General features: G+C 36.6%; 1 protein-coding gene across 2 annotated transcripts in view; it reads left to right on the forward strand.

Annotated features, from left to right (window-relative positions):
• Positions 1-17,422, forward strand: part of LOC139777746 (rho guanine nucleotide exchange factor 17) — a 59,851-nt gene that overhangs the window by 38,268 nt on the left and 4,161 nt on the right. The window contains exons 9-25 of one of the 2 annotated variants that reach the window (XM_071715348.1): positions 3,532-3,609; positions 7,029-7,106; positions 8,056-8,160; positions 9,126-9,242; positions 9,902-10,188; positions 11,166-11,303; positions 11,771-11,865; positions 11,937-12,159; positions 12,591-12,682; positions 13,203-13,470; positions 13,603-13,710; positions 14,098-14,337; positions 14,439-14,506; positions 14,639-14,965; positions 15,594-15,764; positions 16,324-16,607; positions 16,999-17,031. In XM_071715348.1, the coding sequence (XP_071571449.1) occupies positions 3,532-3,609; positions 7,029-7,106; positions 8,056-8,160; positions 9,126-9,242; positions 9,902-10,188; positions 11,166-11,303; positions 11,771-11,865; positions 11,937-12,159; positions 12,591-12,682; positions 13,203-13,470; positions 13,603-13,710; positions 14,098-14,337; positions 14,439-14,506; positions 14,639-14,965; positions 15,594-15,764; positions 16,324-16,586 (2,658 nt within the window). In that variant the 3' untranslated portion in view covers positions 16,587-16,607; positions 16,999-17,031. Of the gene's footprint in view, positions 1-3,531; positions 3,610-7,028; positions 7,107-8,055; positions 8,161-9,125; positions 9,243-9,901; positions 10,189-11,165; positions 11,304-11,770; positions 11,866-11,936; positions 12,160-12,590; positions 12,683-13,202; positions 13,471-13,602; positions 13,711-14,097; positions 14,338-14,438; positions 14,507-14,638; positions 14,966-15,590; positions 15,765-16,323; positions 16,608-16,998; positions 17,032-17,422 lie in introns of both variants that reach the window. The other variant, XM_071715347.1, reaches the window with a different exon arrangement.

Raw genomic sequence — 17,422 nt, forward strand, 5'->3', positions numbered from 1 at the left:
CATAATAGAATTACAGTCACGTAAGAAAGTCAATTGCGACTGTCAACGCGTTATTAGATAACTATATTTTTCGCCCGCGCTTTGCGCGGGCCTAAAATCTATTTCCCTCTCCCCAAACTCACTCATTAATTAGGAGCACCAATAGAACCCCATGAAACCTTCAATTTTCAACCCCATAGTAGCCATCCCCTTAAAATTAGTAATCTTTTGGTACCAGTTTTATCAAGATCATCAACAAAAAATTAGAAAAATTTTGGCACTGGTTTCAAGAAAATTGATCCATTAATAAAAAATTATCCATTATAATAAAAAATAAAACTTATCCTTCAAAAATTAAAAGACTTTTGGCACTGTTTTCAAGAAAATCGGTCAATTAATACTTATTATTTCTCGAAATTTGAATAATTTCCAAACCGGTTTCCAAAAAATCGGTAACAAAAAATTATCCATAAAAATTATCCATAAAAAAAAATTCAGCTTAATATCTCAAAGTTTGCGGAAATTGGAGCAATCACGTACATTTTTTTTTACAGAAATCGGAAACCCCTTTACTATTAGCAATTTTTCTAATTCTATTACATTCTTTAGTTCTTTCTACCCCTATTTCATATATGATTCTTTAAGATTCGGTCAATTATTGAAAAATTGAAAAAATTTCGGAACCGGTTTCCAAAAAATCGGTAACGAAAAATTATACACTTTGTGGCAGTCCCCGGATTGCCTAAATTATACCATCCCCGAATCACTAAACGGGTGGACGCTTTTATTCGCGGCGATGAAAAGTTGCTTCTTCTTTTTCCTTCTCCCCGCACTCCCCGGAAAATTCTACCTCTACTTCATATACAATTATTTGAGATTCGGTTAATTATTTCCCGAAAAATTGGAAAAATAAAAAAAACCGGTTTCCAGAAAATCGGTAACGAAAAACTATACACTTTATGGCACTCCCCGGGAAATTCTACCCCTATTTCATATACTTTTGGTAAAAATTCGGTCCACTAACGAATGAGTAGTTCGCGGTCAGACATACATACATACAGACGACGGTACTTATATATATATATAGAATATATAGAATATAGATTTGTTTTCTTTATGGATGGAATATATGAACGCGCAAAACATTTTTTTATTTTAAATTTTAACAAATACCATAAATTATATGCAGAAGAAGAAGCATATATCCCGCAGAGAGCTCGTATGTAGTTTTTCTGTTTGAAAAATCTTGAGTTACACACTTTCTCCGTGATACCAAGGTGAAGGCTACTTAGATACACGGTGGATAGACGCCGAAACGTTTGTGATATAACTCCGCGACTAATTAGCGAAGGGAACTCGCGTAATTAAGCGATCGCACAACGGATCATTATACTCGTACAACGGGATCAAGGGATCACTATCGATTCCGTAACCGGGCGCGACTCCATGGAACGAAGAAAGACTGATGGAGCGTGAAAAAAAGGGAGAGGGACAGAAAGAGCGCCGCGGATGAGCTTGCAAGCTCACGGGACGAAGCGGGGGGTCTTTAGTCACGGTTGCTAAATATAACAGGCGACTGGTCGGTTCGTTCGTATACACGACGCGTTCGAGACGCGTTCGACGCGCGATCGTCCAGAGGCGCGAAAGCTCCGCATGCAAATTCCCACGAGCTTTTAAAGAGGCGCTGTCCACGAGCGTGTCGTGAGTAGGAGCGCAGACACGCCGAGAGACACGGCTCTTTTTTTTCTCTCTGACACGCGCGCCGGTTTCAGATACGACGCACGAGCGTCGATCGACAGTCAGCTCTCTTTTCCATCATTTACTTCGAGCCGGAACTTGCGCAACTTACGCTTTACCGATCGTTCGCGGTGATCAATGCTGAAATTCAAAGTGTATATTGTTTTCTCCTTTAATATTAGTTTTTCCTGGAAATAGACACTGTTAGAAATCTCGCGAAAATCATGTACTTCAGAATTGTTGTATTAAAAAGGAAAGAATGATACTCGAGAAAGAATTTTTCAAAGAGTATCGTGGTGATCGATATACAGATTGAGAACATGAATAAGTCTGTTTTTATTTGAATATTTGCATTGGTTTCTTGGAAACTTTTGTGTGGATGGAAGTTATTAATTACCTCGGAAGTTTTATGCTGAAAATGAAGAAGTAGAAATATAAAGATTGAAGGAACACAAATATATATATGCGGCTTATATAAACTTGCAATGTTAGTTACTCGCGATGATCGATATTTGTTTGGAGTAAAGACATATTTTTTTATAACAATAGTTTTCTGGGAGATTACATTAACAATTTAAATTAAAGATGTATGCTAATGAAATACGGAGTAAAAGTTATATTTTGTATAAAATTTACGAGAATCATAAAATTCAAAAGCAAAATACAAATTGTTCCTGTATCGATACTAATTGCTGCTTTATCGATGTAGTTTACCGAGTCGTGAAGTATTTGGGCGCGATCGACTTGAAGCTCATGGGAAGAGTCCAAGAATAAAACGTTTGAGAGCAGCTTTTACGTACGGAAGCTTAAGAGCTCCACTTTGGTTTCACCTCGTTTCCGCCAAGCGGAATAGATTAAAGTGAGAGACCGGAAACGCGCGAGACGCGAGTGCATACTCTACAGTCGGACGCGCGCGCTTCTCACAGTGCATCGGTTTCGGGAGATTGCGAAACTACGCACTTTCCGCGCGATCGCTCGGATTACTATGCGATTGGAGGGCATCAATGCTGACGAAATCTCAGTACAGGTGGCCTACGTGGATGACAATGGACGCTGATCGCAAGCTCGTCAGTACGTCATCGGTGGACAGCGAGAATAACGAGCACGTCACCTCCGAGCGCGTGGGTAGTTCTTGTTTTTGATGTTTATAGACTAGGCACGGTTAATTCTGAATGAAAAAGCTTTCTGAGCACTTTAAGTAAGCGTTGGGTAAACTTTTGCAAAAGTACTAAAATAATCATAAGTGTCGCAAAAGTCAGATAGGTCAGATCTCTTCTTATTTATTATTTAGTTCTTTTCTTTTTATTCAGAATTACGCAACGTGTTTTAGTGGGAAAAAAAATATATATATATGATAAAAATATTTATAATATATATCTTTATTTGCAAATCAAGAAAGTGAGATAAAAAACACAGGGAAAAATTAAATATAAAAAATGAGGAGATCTAATAATTTTGAAGATAAAAAATCCTTTAGAAAAAGTGAAGGATTTTACTTCAACAGAATCTTGATGCCGGCGTGCATCACAATGTCGATACACGTCTCAACATCTTGCAGCTCGTCGTCCATGTTGCATAACGACCATATAATCAAACGCTTCGTATTATACATACGCACGTGAAGCATCGCACGTGTACATCTTTCATAAGCACACGTGCGATCTTCATCACGAGACGATGCAATAATCGAGCTGTGACAGCTGTGCTCGGTCGCCTAAGCTCCCTCCCTTTCTCCATCTCGGTCAAACGTTTCCTTTCCTCATAATGCCGCTCAATGAATACTCATCTTTTCTGATTGTCTTTTCTGCATTGCAGGATACGAGGACTCACGTGGTTGTGGAGCTTTACGATACGGAACGCTCCTATGTAGAGGCGCTACAAATACTAGTCAATGTAAGTACATTTATTGAATCAATAGATCCGAAAAGAGATCGATTCTTTAAAAATTCTAAAATTCCTTCTGTCATGCAGCACATTTTTGTCGATTAGCCGGACGTTTCTTCTTAGAATTTGATTTAGTTTTCTCTGGAATATAGTACAATATATATATTTTTTAATATTCTTTAAATCTCTAAGATTAATGAGCGTATAATCACGAAGAGCTTTCTCAGCTTCTAAAACTTTTACTGTACAATAAGAAAGAAAAGACTAAATATATATAGACAAATGAAATTTTTTTTCGAAAGAAATATTCCGGACTAGGGTGATCAGGAGGATCACGTCGATCGATCTCTCGAGTCTCGAGTCTCGAGTCGCGACGTCCAAGGAAACGGCGTTGCATCGACGTACGTCGGAACTGCGATTCGTCCTTGCATCTTGTAAACAAACACCCCCGCTCGTTTATTCGCTCCGATTGAACAACACTTTCGCTCCAGCGAGCTGTTGCTCGTTCGATCCAAGTACGCCGTCTCCGATTTCTTGTTTTCATTAAATTTCCACTCCTGACTTCATAATCGCTTTTCGTTAAACACCGGAAATAGGTTTGAATACCAGGCCGTGCCGAATAGTTACGGGAATCAGTCGATTTGTGCGCTTGCATAATGTTACAAGAGAATACGCATTCGCGATTAAACACGTATATCGTTGTCCTCATTTTCAAGGCTGAAAAATCGCTGTTAAAAATTAGCGCTACTATAATAATGAATTTTATATTATAATAGTGATTATGATAATAAAAGTCCTTGTTTAAATCAACGTGTTTCAGGCTTTTTGTAGTGAAACGAATTTATAATTTATTAAGGAAAGGGAAAATTTATGTATAGAGACATATGTGTTTATTTTTGATCAACATCATTAATTAATGTAAGGATGTAATATAATTTCAATCTGATGTGACATTTTTACGAGAAAATTTTATGATGTACCGCTGTTTTACAGAATCCTGTAAAAGGATGTAACTATAATTTAATTCGATGCAGTCGCAAAACTAATAACTTGCATGTAGCTATAAATGTCAATGTGTCAATAAGTGGAGAACATCGTACATTTTTTACGTTGGAAAATGAAAATTCGCAAGAGGCAATCGTCAGAAGTGGACGACGTATTAAATGCAACAGGCGGCGGGCCCACCCCACGCAAGGTCGCGTTATACTTGTAATCTGATTTTCAAGCGCTCGCTCGCGTCCTGAATATTTTGTTTAATGGCACAATGCATCTAATATCCGCTGAAGGGTGCTTCCGCGAAATTGATTGCACAATGATTTGTACAAGGTAACTTTGTAAATACGTATGTCAAATGTCAAGGTATCGCCTCGCTATCGCGAAATGATAATAGTGTTCGTTTACTCATCCAAATCCGATTTCCGACACGGATATTCCGCGTACAAACAGCTCCAGTTTGCGTTCAGCCGTTGTTTGCAACATCTTTTACTCTCCTCTCCTTAATTTTAAATTCGCTGAATTAAAAATTACTTTAGCATTAAAAATACTTCATCATTAAAGCTTCACAGATTTCACGATTTTTCTAAATTAATTGCAATTTGCATTCAGATGAAAGAGAAAGTAGGAATACTTGCGATTTTTAATATAAAAATTTTTTATGTGTAAACATTTGTATATTTCTTTATTTATATTACTATGTAGTGTACAAAAAGCTTAAGTTGTAACAGCTTTTTATTAAAAGCAATTTCTAATTATTGCTTCTTTTTATTGAATTGGTTGAAATGTATGGAACTTTTTCAAGCACATGCATGAGTCACTCGTGACCGGAAATGCGCTGGATCTTCGAACACGTGTGAGACGCAAGTCACATTAACGTGCAACGTGCCCTGTACAATTGTGCGCAGACAGCCCGGCGCTTTAATAAAAGCTAACCGGACGAACATTGGCTGCGGAACTGATGATGAGACCGATCTTTGTTTTAACTAATTACGCGATTTATACGCCACACTAATTGCATTGCCATTTCGCAGCGCGGTATAATTATTGAATCAAATAATTACGTCAATACGTGCAACGATACTGTTGGAAAATTAATGCCACTTTATCGGGCGATTTATTTGAGGATGCTTCTCGAGCTGCCTATTATCAGTAATCGCTGTAAAATGATAATGTTACCAATTCATAACCTTTCAAATTCTTACTTCTCAACATAAACAATTAACGACATAAAGAACATTTTTCGCAATATTTTTAAGATATAAATAAGTAAGTAAATATGTATATATGCTGCGTGTTTATCATATTTTAAAGATTTTTAAACTTTTTAAAATTCTTTGTTATTTTCTTTATTTTTTCCGTTATTTTTGTATCAATCCAATTTATATTAATTAATGTAATAGCTTCTTCATTAAAAAATGAAATTTTCTTAATTTTACCGCATCTTTATAATTAAAGAGTAGGTAATATATGCAACAATTATAATGTCGAATAAATCACTTTCTCTCTAATAAGGGATCAAATTTAATGAAATTATATTACAGGAACATTCTTAAACATGATGAGATGTATATTAATAATGTTAGATTGCTATCATCCCACTTGGTCATCTGGTCACATTCGAATACATAATATTAAACTCAGGACGCGTTTTATTGTTTACACTTCCAAAATAGGGCGTGCTGGTTTTTCTTCGAAGTTTCGGCCGAGAGGCGATTTTTAACCAGCGCGTTACGCCCGCGGAATTTAAGCGTCACCGTAACGGCGCGTACGGCCGGCTTGATTGTCATATTTTATAAACAACGCGGCTGTGCCGCACAACGGGAACCGTTGTCGGCATGTTTGCTGATTATTTAACGGCGTCCTTGGGACCGACGATGAAGGGGGTTCCTCATTTTTCACGTTGCCAATGTGACCTAGAAAAATAATAGGAAGAAAACTATCCAGGAGCGTACAAATAAACCGCGAGGTATATTTTTTGCTCCAGTCGATTACGGTATCAACGCGGCGTTGGCGTTAATTGAATTGAATTCATTTCTCGACTCGTGGCATTGAAATGTTTAAAGCTCGCGCTGTTTTCTCCGACTCGAAGGACGCGGAATTGAATCTGAAGGTCCGGCGAGAGAATACGCGTGCAAGCACTTTGTGATATAATGTAGATCTTCTTAAGCTCAAGTAATAGGTAAAGCTAGATGAAAATTATTATGGGGAATTCTATTCCGCTTGCGCGAATGATTGCAGACAATTTAATACACAAATTTCTTTGCTCATTTAAAAACAACAATGCTACTGATTGCGAAAGACATAACAACGGATTCTTTCTCTCTCTCTCTCTCTCTATAGATTTTTAGCTGTCGTTATAAAGAATTTAATAGCTAAAAGATTGTTACCACATAAAAGTATTATGAACACAATGTCTCTGATATGCGTTTCAGAAATACCTACAGCCCCTGAAGAGCCCCGAAAATGCCGGTCTGGTGGATGCTGCAACAGTCGATGAGATATTTTATCAGGTAGGTGTGACATAGGTGTATAAGCGGAACTATTTTCGTATTTTCGTCGTCAAAAGCGTGTACGTCGCACTTATTCCACGCGCATAAATCCATGCCTCATCGGCGGGCTGTAATTCAACATCCGGGAAGTTTCACGGAACCGAGGAACTCCTCTCTCTTCGCGGGGTTATATTTTATAAATGCCGCGTCGAGTTGTATATAGGCGGAGGAGGGCTTTACGATCTTCCGACCGACCGAAGATTTAAGATCAAGATCTAACCGCGAAGTTGATCGATCCCGCTCAAATGGGCGAACACCATCGACTGCGAAATGTTCCGTTCAATTCTTTACAATTTGTCCAGAACCGTGATCAATTAGCATATTGCTATATATTAATTATTAATGAATTATTTCGAAAAGTGTAGCCGAGATCATTAATAGTTCATTATAAATGACATTTAATTGGAATAATATTTAATTCATTGAATATTAATGACATTTATATAATACTAGTATATGTGTAGGCGTTAAATAATTGTTAAATGTGTAGGCATTAAAACAATAATTAGGATTTAAAGAATGCATTTATTATATTATGTGATAGTTTTATTGAAAATAAAAAAAATTTTAACAGAATTTTATGAAGTTTAATAGCAGCATAAAATAGAGCTGACAATGAGATTATAGCTGTTTTTTATTTGTTTTTTATGTTTTAATATAAATCATATATATATCTCTCTCTTTTTTAGCGAAAAATATATAATAATCAGACATAAAAAAAATGTTAAAAATATATTAACTCAGACACAACAGTTACATAACCAAGTCTTCCACCTGTTAGACTTGGTACCTCGCGTTTTATTCGAATTCTTAGATTTCCGATGTAATCCCCCATGTAAAGTATTATATTTGATTGTGCGTCGATCAATCAAAGATAAAGTTGTCGAAAGGAAATACTCGTGCATTTCAGATCCCTGCGCTTCTCAGTCATCACGAGGTATTCTTGGAGGAGTTGCGTAGGCGACTGGACACCTGGGAACTCAGGCAGACGATCGGCGACGTCTTCCTCGATGTGGTGAGTTTACATTGTTACTAGGTGCGCAAATATCTCCGGCCGCGGACACGTAATAAATTACACGTGCAACAGTATCCGTTTTCCTTTGCCATTAAGATTCCCGCGCCAACAAAATCGACAGACGCCATACAGTTAATTCGTGGCTCGTTCTTCTATGCAGTCTACGTTAATAAATCGACCAACGTCGCGACCATATATACCACCCCTTACATAAACACGGAATACTTTTATCTTTGAAAACACATTTATTTGCGTTTCGCATTTTTCCCCGCGCATCATGTAATGTAACGAATAAATTTACAGCGGTCGTTTCGCGATGCCGTGATATTTCAGGATTTTCTCTAAAATGTAAGGATACAACGTGAGACTAAATTCATTCCCGCGCTTCGGCTTTGTCAGCCGCGAATTAATTCTGGCGTATTGGAATTTGGTGCGCGACTGATATTACAAACAGAATAAATTTTGACAGCGTCGCGACTTCACGTAACGCTAAATTTATCCTATTATTATTCAATAGAGAGGGTAAAGTTTAACAAGTTCTCATTATCCGCGAATTTGCGTGCCCCGCATTTGAAAATGCCGTACCAGGAACGGATTTAAGCTTTTATATTGATTATTTAAAAATAAACTAGAAATATGCCACACTTACATTTTTATAGACTAAATCTTTTAGCAAAATACTTACTTTGCAAAATAATCTGACTCAAGCATTTTAGATTTAGATGAAATAGTAAAATGCATTTAATTAAAAATTGAATATTGAGAATATCAGTTCATTTAGATGACCTTTATTGTCAGGTATATCTTTATTCAAGTATTTTCATAATCCATCCTTAACTAACAAAGACTTAAATAATGAGTTCAATATTTTTTTTAATAATGTTTTTATTAAAGAATTGCGTTTTGTGTACAACATACGTTTTCACTGATACGTGAAGATATAAAGAGCTCGTGTCGCTTTATAGTTCACGAAGCCGGTGGTGCTGGAGACATACACCCTGTTTCTGGACAATTGGAAGTCTGCGAGGAAGGCGATAAAAACAACGTGCCAAGCGAAGCCGGCCTTCGCACGATTTCTCGAGGTACGCTGCACATTCTATCCCCGTTGCGACTCTATATATATATATATATATATATATATATATATATATCTTTCTCTCTTTACAACACGTTATTATTAAATACGAAACTTTTTCATTCCACGTCACTTCTTAAAGCGTCACGATCAAACCTGACCTTTCGCAATTTTATCGATATAATTAACTTATTACTTGATTGCCGGCATTACCATCGCCTACTTACCGCTTAGATTCTCATGAGACTGGGCGCATTTTCGACGCACTTAGCAACTTGCATTTACTCGAGAAATACGAAGTATATCAGCCGCTTTAAACACTGAAACGCGCTTAAACGTATTATTATCATTGTGTATCATCATTACTGATTGTGAGTTATTATCTCTTAGATTCGCGATAGCTTATAACATTATGTAACATACGTTACATATATTTTTTCAAAAAGTTTCTTTAAAGCAGTTTACGATTTTATTTAAAAACTAACTTTTTTGTATGTCTTATTAAGCAAAATTTCGATATCGTTATGACTATATAATAGTAATTATTACCGTTTAACTAACTAATTCTTGTACGGAAATTAATTTTACCAAAATCCGCGGTAAATTTATCCGAGGTAAGTTATAAAAGGTTCCTATAGAGGATAGTTCACACTTTGTTATGATTAGACAATGGAGCGCGAGCACAAGGGCAAGCTGGGTCTGGACCAGCTACTGATCAAACCCGTGCAGAAGATCCCGCGGTACGAACTGTTGATCCAGAGGCTGCTAAAACACACGGATCCGACGCATCCCGATCACGAGTTGCTGCAGGCCGCGCAGAAGGAAGTACACGAGCTGGTAGTGAAGATCAACTGTACGGAAAGGGAGTCGCTCGAATGGGAACAGCAGCAGACCACGCTGAGAGAGGTCCAGGCCCTCGTCGAAGGTCTCGCCGGCATCGTAACGAACGACAGGTAATATAATAACTGCGAGCCGATATCCGTTTACAATTTTTACGTCAGCCGCGGAGCACGGATAATAATTCGATTCGGCTTTGTTTTCCTGAAGACAGCTGGTCTCAGATTTACGATCGATACGTTGCGGTCGCGATTTACGAGCATTTTCCAATACGTAATATCCTTAGATTTATGATCGATGCACGTGCGGCATAATTTATCACGACGGAAGGATAATTCTCAATCATTTCCCCACCTTGACGCCGACGAAGGATGTCGAAACTCAATTTCGCTGAAGAGCGAAAAAAAACAAAAGAATGAATAATTAAATAAGAACTACAAATTGTAAAATAAATCGCTAAATTTACGTACCACAGCGTTTCCAAAGTCGTGCTTCGTCATTCATATTTTCTTTGTGTCTAGATGCTCAGGTATAAACGTCTAAACAATTTTTTATAAGGTCAAGCTATGATAATGATCAGACAATTTTTTTATAAGGTCAAGTCATAATAATAACATAAATTATGATTGTTTGATGTTCATTCTGTCACAATATCATTATCTATGATATCAAAATTATAATATTTGCATAAATAAAAAAATTATTTACAGAATAATTACGAATGCGCAAAAAAATTATTGTATGCTTTATCGTGACATAAATTGTATTTTAGAATAACCGCTCGAATTGACTACTAGGAACGTAAATTATTAAGAAAATACATATTCCTAGACTGTTTCGTGGTGAATAACGTTTTCCAATAAATTATCGACCATTGCATGACAGAAATGTGTCGTCCCACTTCACATGCCTTTCAATCTGTGTCAATCGTCCCGCACGCGTTACATAGTTTTTCCACTGGACTTATTTAGCCATCGGAATCGGAATATTGATTATCAATAATGATGCGTGCTGTAGCGGAAACTGGCCACGACACGACAAAAAGATTCATCGAATTCATCGTGTGACACGTTGTCCGCTTTTTCTCCCATAGAGCTTTCGTCCGACACGATCTGGTCACCATAGCGTCGAATCAGGGCACACGGAAGGAACGAGCTTTATTTTTGTTTTCCGATCTCCTCGTCATCACCAGCATCAAGCGCAGAAGCGGCACGATAAGAAAACCATCAACGTAAGCAAGATTATTAGAGAGAAATATACTTGTATATAAAAAATAAAATTCTCTTTAGCGAGGTGTGATAAAAAGTGTTCTTTTGAATTTATCTATTTAAATCAAACTCATTTAATTTATTTGACGTTTTAGTAGAAAAAATTTAATACATAAAAATGTAGAAACATTCTGCATTACCAAATATCTATTTAAAACTTTCTTAAAATAATTGTAATGCATTCAATTACTCTTATTTAAAACACTAAGCATAATGCAAATAAGAGAAATCAATATAAAAGCAGTACTTTCTAGTTATTGTTTAAATAATAAAGTAATTGCTCAGTATATTGCGTTGCATTACGAATTTTAATCTAAATTATTTATATATATTATATATAAAATTTATGTTTCTATATATAAAGATAAATAGTTTTTAATAGAAATATTGTTGGTGACAATAAAAATACAAAAGAAATGAAAATTCACAGAAGCACGTGTCCGAACAGCCTGGTCGGTCTGCTCGACGCAAACAAGTACAAAATGCTGATGCGGATCTCACTGGATGATCTCGAAGTGATGAAAGGTATCGTAGAGACATCGATAATATATTACTTATCGTTCGAGCCTGAAAGATTACCCTAAAATCGTTTTCAGCCAAAGACGAGAATTTAAGACGAATGGTACGCGAAGTGGACTATCTCCGAGAAGATTGCACGAAGTTGACTCAGCTGCAGGAACTCGCCGCGACTTTGCATGGTGCCAAGCAGCAGTTGGAAGACCTTATCAAAGATATGCTGAGTCAGTCCCAACGGCAATTGGCGGAAAGAAACGCGGCGCATTCGCAGTTGGCTTGCTTGGAACTTACACTTAATACTCAGTAAGCGTGCCTCTCCGAAATTAAGCAGGATAAATAAATATATAGTGAAAAGCTTAGGGGATCGATGATGATAAAATATATTGATGTAGTTCTTGCGACTACTCGAGCTCTTACTTGCTGCAAATTCTTATTATAAAATGAATCGAAAATATATAAGGTGTTTATATCTTTATTTTACAATTTATATATACGGTCAAAGAAATTAGGAAATTGATAAGGCGATAAGTAAGCTTAGCTTGATGTGAGGTATTAATGGAAACGAGCTTTATCTAATTTTGCAAAATTAATATCGTGAAATCCTTTGATTGTTGTCGAAGGATCGTTTCCGATTACGTTTCCGTCACACGTGCTAAATATTGGATCCCTAAATCAACATGATTCGATCGCGGTCGCAACGTGACTCACATTACACCTATGTATTTTGTTTGCAGAGCCGGGATCGAGAATATATCCGTCATGTTCGCGAAGCCTGACAAGCGTGCGAGCTGGGAGGAGAGTTTTAATGAAGCCAAACAGAAGCTCGGTGAGTAATATTACCTAGTCTTTCATGTCAAGCATTCCACGTTGAAAAAGCCATATCTGATAAAAGTTGATTTTTTGATATTAATACATCTAAAAATAATCCTTTTATTATATCGTTCGATAGAGTAATATAATTGATATATCGAAGATTTTACAAATAGATGAATAATTTAATCAATCACAATTACCTTTTTCAACTTTCAAAAGCAATATCTATGATATAAATAAAATATTTAACGAAGAGTTGAATAAATGAATGAATGAAGAGGTGTGTAAAACTTAAATTATGATTCAGAAATATAAACGTTTTGTTTAACAAAATCTTAATTAGACCAACTTATACATCAAATCGAATTCCAAATCTTTTGTAACTTGTAAATGAAGGTTGAAGCATAGACACATTCATATAAGATATATTCACATATAAATCTTCCATCTTCAAATCTGTTACGTACCCTTTATTTTTCATTTAAAAGTAAACTCGCAAGAAAATTTCAAGTACTTTTTCATTATGTGTGCAGCACTATCGGCTGACAGGAGACCGTGTCCTGAATTCGTGGGGCCTCTGCCCATCAGGAAAACGCGAGCGGGTCTCCAGTTTACTTGCGCGGCGCCGACATTGGCGAACGGGCAGGGATCGAAGGATGTCTGGGTCTGCAACAGTGACGGTTACGTCGGTCAGGTGTGCGTACTGAGTCTAAGCCCAGAACCACCTCAAGTAACGTCGTGCAATGGAGTCTGCAACGCCAGGATACTCTGCGTCGCTGGAATACCCGCGTGTACGCCTGGGTAAGATTGACGAGAGCAGATGCGTAAAGAAGTTTGACATTACCACGAGATATAATTGAATAGCTAACAACCAGGTGGAGGGAAGTACGAACACACGGTTTTAAATTTATTACAAATTATTTGTCTTTTCAGCTCGAACTCGTGCACGTCGAACAACAGTCCGTTCGCTAACAGCAAGAGTGGTATAAGTATATCGGTGCAAGACGTGGATGCCAGCGGCGGTAACATACAGTTAGACAGGTAATATTTCTTCTGCAGCTTCTAGCGACTGACGCGTAAATAATGATATCCGAAACTTGGCAATATTAAGTGGTTCATAATTGAGTATGATTTATTGATAATGGCGAATATTAATAATGGCCACATTACTCCTGAGCGGGTTAAACATAAATATCTGGAACGCTGATTTATTCAGTAATGTATCTTATATTTAAATTTATAATTCAACATATTTATTGAAATTAAATATTAATTATTAATTATTAAACTGAAGTACAGTTAACGGTCATGAAATTTCTTTAAAATCAGAGTAATTGGAATTTGCATAGAAGGCTGCCACGCAGGAACGTTTTAATTAGTTTAATGTTATTTCTGTTTAATATTTATCTTTGCTCGCACATTTTGCAGTAGCTCGAGCTCTGACGATTCGGACTCGGACGACATTCCATGTGCAGACACGGGCAGCGTAACGTTGAGCGGCGACGTATCGAGTATCGACAATACTATCACGGAGGAGGATACGAATCAGCCTACGATGTGGCTGGGAACCGAGGATGGCTGCATCCATGTGTATAACTGCAACGACAACATTCGTATCAAGAAGAACAAAGTGAAGATACAGCACGGCAGCAGCGTGCATTGCATCATGTAAGTCGTTTTGTGATCTATTTTATTACTACAAAGGAATAGGAATGTTTTCTTTTCCACGCTTTATTCTAAACTCTCACGATATTGCTTCGTGATTTCAGATATTTAGATAACAAGGTGTTCGTCTCTCTTGCCAACGGAGATATCACCGTTTACGTTCGGGACCATAGTACGTGCCGACTTTTGACATTCTTTTTCGTAATTAGTAACAAAATAGTCTGTGAGCACGATAAAATTATTTTTGCTTTGTTTTACTTTGTTCTTCTTTGTTCTTCTTTTCTTTTTTATTTTTTTCTTATAGTCAGTGGATGGAACACTCCGGATCCAACGACGGTGTCCGTCGGGACGGTAGCGTCACCGGTGACCAAAATGCTGTCCGTCTCCGGGAAACTTTGGTGCGGATGTCACAACAGCGTTAAAGTTTTGAATACCCACACACTGGACATCGAGCACACATTCGCCGTGAGCAGCGACACGAGCCGCGCCGTTTCCTGTATGGCAAACTCTGGCGGTTTAGGCGTTTGGATTTCCTTACACAATAGCGCTGTGCTGAGGCTTTTCCATTCCGGTACATACGAGTGCTTAACCGATATCAACATCGCGCCAGCTGTTACCAAAATGCTTGCCAGTAAGTTTCAAATCTTGAATAACTAGAAACTCGGGTTAAATTAGTAGAAAAATTTAAAGAAACAATTAAAAAAAATAACTTAAAATGATAAAATTTTATATAGATCTCAAATTTAGGATTTCGTAAACTTCCTACTAATTTAAGACTGCCTCTTCTAATTGAGATTAGGGCCGGTATTCATAGTTATTTAAGACCGTCTTAAGTTCAATCTTAAGATGTCATGAACCAATCACAGAGCCGTATTAGCGTCTTAAGACATTACTTCCCAGGTAGCAAGACTCGTCATTTTGACGTCAATTGACGTCAAAAGTCTGTCATTTTGACGTCTTTTGACGTCATTTGACGTCAAAATGACGAGTGCTTGCTACCTGGGTTAAGACGATCTTGAAGACTATGAATACCGGCCTAGGACTTAATTTTTATATAAATCGTAAGTATTAAGTTAATTTAAAATATAAAATATAAAATATTAAGATATTAAAATAGAAATAGATGTGTGACACACCTTTCAAACTTGTTGAATTGCGTCTGAACTTGATTACCCGAATGATAGAAACGATAAAGACGAGTTCCCATCGAGGGACAAGCTTCGGCACTTATTTTAACGGAAGCTTTAAACTTGTTGCAGGTTGCGATGACATAATTCGGCAGCACAAGGCTGCGTGTCTCAGGGTCACCGCACTATTGGCTTGCAACGAATTGCTTTGGATCGGCACGAGCGCTGGCGTGCTGCTCACCGTGCCAATTCCCCATATAAAGCCATCTACTCAGAGGATGTCGCAGCCGCCGATCGTAACTGGTGCGTATTGACGTCATATTCTATCGCCTGTGTCGTTATTATTGCCTCGCGATATAATTAGAAAGCTGGCCGACACCCCAAATCTCGCGCGATCTTCGTCCACGTGGAAGGATACAGAAGCGATCGATCAATGTCATGTTTCTTTTTTTTATCGCGTTAAAATACGTACGTACAACATACGTACATAACGTGTGTGTGTTGTGTGTGTTGTGTGTGTTAATTATTATAAAAATTTATTGTATTGTATATTTTATATACCACATATACACACCCTGTATATTATTTTGTCAGACGAATGTTAATATCTTTATACGTATGTTTGCATTTTGGCATACGCCAAGTGGAAATAAATTGACCTTATAAAGGTTTTCCTAGATACAAACTGTATGAGAAATTATATTTGCGTAACTAATTTTATTAAAATTATGGCCAAGGATTTTAGAAACTAGGCAAATCTTGCTATGAAATTTACACGCTACTTCTCTACGTTCACTAAAGCTTTACATTAAATAATCTTTATCAAATTAAATATCTAATAAAATTATGATGTTCTGTACAGGAATTCCTCACGGACACACAGGACACGTGCGTTTTCTCACCTGTGTGGAAACACCGAATCCCTCGAAACCGGATCCTCGTCCAAAGGTGAATCGTTATTCATTAAAATCGAACAAAACGCAACAGAACAACATCAATCGCGGTAAACTCCTGGTGATATCCGGCGGAGACGGTTATGAGGACTTCCGTGGACCTCAAGCATCCGCTGAGTTGCAAGCTGGTCGCGAAGACTCCACAAACCATCTACTGTTGTGGAAAGTGTGATACGATATGGCACGACCCCAGGTAAAAGATACAACAAGTCCCCGATAAAAAATATTTAAAAAATCTTATTGTAAAATTTAATTTAAAATAGGTGAACTCTTATAGATCAAATATACACAATATATCAATTATACACATTATTTTATATCGCTGTTGCGTGTACCAAGAAGAGCAGATCAAATGATAAAACTTTCGTCATAAAGAAACACGAAACAAAATTATTCTTTCTCTTTTCTGCAGAAAATTTATCACTTATTTGAAAAAAATATGTTTAAAGTACAGTTTTTTTCTCATAAGACAATTTTATAATTTTTTGTCTTGGTTTTATTATAATTTGCTACTGTGCATTAAATTTTCTTAATATTTTATTAATATCGTACGCTAAATAAAGTTTTTCATTATGCTGAACAAGGTTCAGGATGATGCAGTAATCATTTTACTTCTAGTAAGTATGCATTATTTTATAAAAATTTTGATTATGACATTTATCTATATCCCGTAGAATTTAAACGTGTATGATTTATTATTTATGTTTGTTGCACATGTATTTCCTGTAGCAATGATTTTATTTTATTATATCAATTTTATACGATAAAATATATTTTTTATTTCCTTATATATTTTTATATTAAAAAATTTGTTTTTTAGTGCAATAAGATTCTTCTATTTATTGAAATCTATATATGTCATTGTTGAAGACACGTTTTTACTTAATGCGACAAAATATTGAAACAAAAAATAATTTTATTTCGTCGCAAAAAGTAAACTGAATGCCCAATATAATCATATTAGAATTTTTTATTTATTTAAATTAATTGAATTTGCCTATTATTAAT

Source organism: Temnothorax nylanderi, unplaced genomic scaffold (assembly GCF_030848795.1).
Source record: "Temnothorax nylanderi isolate EJ_2023f unplaced genomic scaffold, tnyl_v1.0 TNYL_tig0160_pilon, whole genome shotgun sequence".
NCBI classification, from domain to species: Eukaryota; Metazoa; Arthropoda; class Insecta; order Hymenoptera; family Formicidae; genus Temnothorax; species Temnothorax nylanderi.